Genomic DNA, 5337 nt, shown 5'->3' with positions numbered 1-5337 from the left:
ACCTCTGCCTCCAAAAACGGGGCTGGGGCAGTGCTTCTGTGGCTTACTGTTAGCATTTTGATTCACAGTTGACTGGCTCTTTGGGGCTTATTGCACTATTTCAAGAAGGTGGGTAAAAGGATCCAACTTCATTTCAACAAGTACTGGGTGCCAGGTACCACGCAAGGTCAGTCCACACGATGTGTGCACAGGATGTCCTGTGGCCACATGGCTTCTATCCAGGGCGAGAGAGAGAGGAAAGGGCTCCACGCGGTGGATTTTCTATCGTTTTGTGGCCTTTCTCGGCATCTGCTCTTGGCCTTTCTCAGCAATAGGAGCCTGACCCTTGAACATCCAGCCTAGTACTGGTATTCGTGGTACCAGGAGGAGCTGAACCAATCACTCCCAAAGCAGCTCTCATTACTTCATATGCTGCCAGTATTTCTTTTTCAGTTAGAGTATAGTTGAAGAATAAGATCTATTCTCCATCCTGGACAATTTATCCAACAGTTCTTTAAATGATTTTTTGGATTCCATAGCCATTTTTTCCACAGCCACAACACAGGCTTGTAGGGGATGAGAGAGAGTGTCTTCAGACTGTCACACTTTGTTAGTCACAGCATTCACAGTTGGTGTCTTGCCATCTCCTCAGCAGATCATTGTTGACAATGGGTAAGTATATATCAGCAGTGCACTCTGCACAAACTTCCACAGCACAGGTCGCTGGCCTGGCATTTCATCAGGGTCTACAATTGTTCGCTAAGCACAGTAAATCACCTCTTGTGCAGCCAATTCTCACGGGTACTTAGCACCTTTTTCCATAGTGGTCCATTTGCTCAGGCGGCATTCAGTATCATTCTTAAAAGGATACCTGCTCTTTACAGCTGAAAAGAGTCACCTCCAGAGGCGGAGATTGTTTTTCTTTCTTGCAAGCACCTTGTCAATGCCTCAATCTCTGGCCAGGGATTCCAACTGTCTGACTTCTCTACCATCCCCATCTATGGTATTGGTCTCATTATCCCAGCACTGGAGCAGTCAGGTGGTAAGTGCCTTACCTTCATGATGGCCTTTCTCACATATCACAGCTCCTTCAGAGATAACCACTGGACAGTTACCTTTGGTTCCAACTCCTCCCCGTACGATGGCCTTGCTTGAGAAGGATTCTCTTCCAGATCACCCTTTATTATCCCCAGCTGTGGTGTAGCTGTGGTGCTTGTCATCAAAAGTTTCAGTAACAGCAGTGCTCACTGTCAGAGTTGGGGTGCTGGAGAGCTTGTTATCAGCACTGGAGTAGTGGCACTGCTTGTTATCAGCACTGGAGTAGTGGCACTGCTTGTTATCAGCACTGGAGTAGTGGCACTGCTTGTTGTCAGCACTGGCATAGCAGCAGTACCCGTCGTGGGGGCTCACCCGGCCTGAGTAGCTGCAGTGCCTCTGGCTGAAATAACACACCACCTATGCCTGGCACCAATATTTAATCTCACACTACCCATTCAGGAAAATCAATAATCATTTCAGTGATACAGACATGACGTTAAGATAGCAATAACCACATTCAAAATCCTTGCATTCTAGTGGAGTCGGCTTAGCGTGAAAGGGAGAACTGTTGTTGCCAAAAGCAGCAACTGCAAAGAAATAACTCTAAACCAAGGTCAAGCCTAAAGTGTCATGAGCCACGCTGCCCGGCCAGGGGCGCCCGAGGCTTTCGGTTTGTGCCCGGAGCTGGTAAGCTCCCGGTAAACAAGTAAACAAGAACACAAAGCACACGGCAGGTGAGGCAGCATTACGACACTTAACTCTGCAACAAACTCTAAAAAGACACAACATAAGATTGTGCTCATTAACGACGTGATGTGAGCGGTCTGTTTTAATTTCCAATGCTTTGAGACTCTCGGAGGAAAACGTCTGGTGCTTTCTCCACTGAGTAGGCCAGAATTTTAACTATTCGGGAAACCTGAGTGAGCCCCATGTTGGACACCACTAAATCTGTCAAGGGTTAGGGCTAGGCTGGCCATTAAATGAGTGGCAGATGCTCTCTGTTAACCCCTCTCTCTTCCCAAAGGGGAAGGGAAAAAAGAGTAAGGGAGACAGAAACTTACGGATTGGAAGAAAAAAAAAAAGGTTTAATGAAATAATAATAATAATAATAAAATAATGAAGTCTACACAAATATTGAAACTTCCCTGATGGCAATCACCATGGATGCTGCAGAGCATGCAGGCACTGAGAAGTCCCAGACTGGACTCGGCAGCAGACAGGAACCAGACTCAAGAGGCTGGATTCAGGAACTGGATTCAGGAACTCACAGAGAGGGACTGAGGGCAGAAGAAGAGAGAGAGTCCTTCTCAGATGTCAGCCACTGAACAAAAAGGCTTTATCCTTGTGATCCCTCAGTTTTATACTGAATATGACATATATGAAGTGCAATACTTGGTTGGGTCAGGTTTGTGTCACCTGTCCTGTCTGCTGCTCCCTGCAGGTGCAACCTTATATGTACTTAGAACCTATTTAGTTTTTCAGCATCTCAACATGGAGCACAAGATTCAGCAATGACCTTGTTTACCGTTCGAGCAAGTGTAAGGAAGAACCTTTCTGCATACCAATCCATAGTAGTAACTATAAACATCAAGCACTATCTCTCCTAGAAGCAGACACTGTCTGCAGAAATATGCCGCTAACTTCAAAAGGAGACTTCGCTGAAAAGTAAAATCACTGAAGAATTGCTTCTGTTCTGGCTCAGACCAGGATACTGGCTTTTAAGAATGAATGGTCCCAATTTTCAGGAAGCTTGCTACTGTAAAACCTTGCATATCAGCAGTACAGAGGTATTTTAGCCTTAGTTTTCTCATTTAATTCTGAAAGCCAGAGACGTTTTTCCTCTGATATGGCATTGTGATTTAGATAGCATCTCAGCTTAATAGAGCTGATGTGTTTGTAGTATTGTGTAAAACTGATATACACAATTTAGAAAGGGAGAAAACTGCACTATGCAGTTATGGTGGTTATTTCTTAGTCTCTTCTCTATTCCTATATGTTTCTATGAACCTTCTTCCTTTGCTTGTTTTCCTGTAGCTAGTATTGGAAGTCTTCAGAACAGGTGTAATATTTGCTTATCTGTGAACACAGCTGTATAAAAGAATTTCTCTCTTTCTTGTTCCATAGGTGAGCTTTAATCCTCAAGACAATGCACAGGTTTGTCTCACTGGAAATGGCTTTTTTAAACTTTTTAAGTACACTGAAGGAGCTTTGAAGCAGATTAATTTACAAAAGGGAGCGCCACAAAACTACTTGTGTCACGCCTGGCTCTCTGAGGAGGAAGTTATATGTGGCACTGACACAGGCAAGCTTATCGTGTTTAAAAGTGGAGAGCTGCACTGGGAGACAAGTGTGGAGTACAAAAAAACACCCAGCGAACTAGATGTAACAGCAGAGGAATATGAGAGGTAAATCTTTTAAATACTAACAGTTCTGTGCTTGTGCATGCAGATTAGTTGCAGGCCATTCACTGAGTTTCTTCTTGTCCAGTTTCTGAATGGGTTATACTATGCTGATTGCTGCTGATAAAAATTCTTTGTTCTGCCTTCTGTATTATTAAGTCTTTATGCATTTTCTCTTTGCAGTTCTTCTCCTGTCTCTTGTGAACCGGCCTCTGATAATAATGGTTCACAACAGGATTTTTTGCCTCAAATAACTGCAATCGCGGCTTATTCCAGAGGTTTTGCATGTTCATCTAGCCCAGGAGTTGTAGTTTTGTTTGAGAAGACCAAGGAAAAGGAACTCTACAAGGAGAGTCAAGAAATCTGGGTAGGGAGGAAAAAAGCTTTTCCAAGCAGTTACGCAGCAAGGGCCTGTTCAGAGGGGTGGGGGTGCTTCCAAATCAGTTCTTAATGATAATTTTAAGCACATCTCTAATTTACATTGTAAACGTTAGCTAACTGTCCTGGTGATGTTGAAAGGAAGGGAGTTGTCAGATGTCACGCTGAAAGTCAGTAACAGATGTCCTTCTGCAAGATAGCTCTGCATATTCTCATGTGTAAAATGTGCTTCAAAGCTGCTAAACTTCAGGAGACCTTCAAGAAACTTTTCTGTATGGAGACTTTTGTAGTTAAGAAGTATTCTACGTCAGGTCTGAAGAACTAGACTGCGTGATTTTTTCCAAGGCAAAGCTTTTCTCCTGTCAAATATTTATTATGTCATAAGACTTGTGCACTCTTAAGTAACTGGCAAGACTTCTAATTGTTCTATAGCAAGCTCTATGCATTGTCTTATGCAGTCTCTGGATAAGAACACTGACCACCTAGTCAAGCCTTCACACTCTGGGCCTAAAAGGTCAGATCTTCCCTAAGCACAGGACCCTGTATCAATTTGAACAACACACTGCAAAGAACTGTGATTCTGAGATCACAATTTTCAGGCAGTTTTCATTCTGGCACTTTCTAGTGTTTTTCTCGATGTTCTGCTATAATTTTTATTTTTGTTTAACGCAGTACTTAAGAATACTGCTGAAATGCCTTCTGATACTTTTTTTCAGCCATAATGCTATAGATACACTTGTCTTCTATTCCTTGTCTTGCAGTAGGTATGGCCTATTAAATATCCAAGTTGTCTTACTGATGTCATGTATATGCTTATTAGAGTAGCATTGCAGCAAAAATTTGTGTATATGCATATCTACTACTGAAATACGGAGACCTGGAATATCCCATGGGATGCATTTCTTGTGCAGCTTCCTCGGGACCTGTTCAGCAGCGAGCCAATAAAGTCTGTCAGACAGGACATTATAAGTATATGCTTCAGCCCTTCTGAGGAAATAATGGTTGTTCAAACAAATAAAAATCAGCTTTACATGTTTACTATGCTCACTGCCAATCTTACAAAGGTGAGTGCAATCTTATCACATTCCATATTCACATCATATCCAGTGGGGGGTGTATTGTAATGGCATAGGGTATTCAGTCTCACTTTCTATGATGCATTCTCCTAAATTCCATCAAATAGCATCTGAACTGTTAAAGCTCCTAATATGAAGCACTCTGAATGCTTTTCTGAGAGCTGTGTTTCAGCAGCTGCTTGCTCAAGCATCCCGCTGTATGAATACCTGATGTTGGCCAGCATGAATTGTAGAGGACGCTGTTAAGATCGTTTAAGGGTGCATGTCACTGTTGGACCACCTAAGTATGGGTTTAATGGAGAGGTTTTTGAAATTAACTGTAGTAGTTTATGCTCCTCTGTAATATGCATAATCTTTAATGAAATGATAAAGCTGGAATAGCCATAGGAATCTCACGTTACTCTAAAAGAATTGTTGTCAAAGTCCTAGTTAAAAGCTATACCACTTTGTGAAGGACAAACATAGTG

At 42.6% G+C, this 5337-nt stretch overlaps 1 protein-coding gene across 1 annotated transcript in view; it reads left to right on the top strand.

Annotated features, from left to right (window-relative positions):
• Nucleotides 1-2177: 2177 nt before the first annotated feature.
• Nucleotides 2178-5337, top strand: part of LOC104272571 (WD repeat-containing protein 65-like) — a gene marked incomplete at its 3' end in the record, with an annotated part of 7924 nt that continues 4764 nt past the window's right edge. The window contains exons 1-4 of the mRNA XM_009867603.1: nucleotides 2178-2330; nucleotides 3142-3422; nucleotides 3600-3783; nucleotides 4706-4858. Coding sequence (XP_009865905.1) covers nucleotides 2178-2330; nucleotides 3142-3422; nucleotides 3600-3783; nucleotides 4706-4858 — 771 coding nt within the window. The remainder of the gene's footprint in view (nucleotides 2331-3141; nucleotides 3423-3599; nucleotides 3784-4705; nucleotides 4859-5337) is intronic.

Source organism: Apaloderma vittatum, unplaced genomic scaffold, assembly GCF_000703405.1.
Source record: "Apaloderma vittatum isolate BGI_N311 unplaced genomic scaffold, ASM70340v1 scaffold23854, whole genome shotgun sequence".
Lineage (NCBI taxonomy): Eukaryota > Metazoa > Chordata > Aves > Trogoniformes > Trogonidae > Apaloderma > Apaloderma vittatum.
The sequence above is the reverse complement of the archived record's forward strand: the minus strand, read 5'-3'. Positions and strand labels throughout refer to the sequence as shown.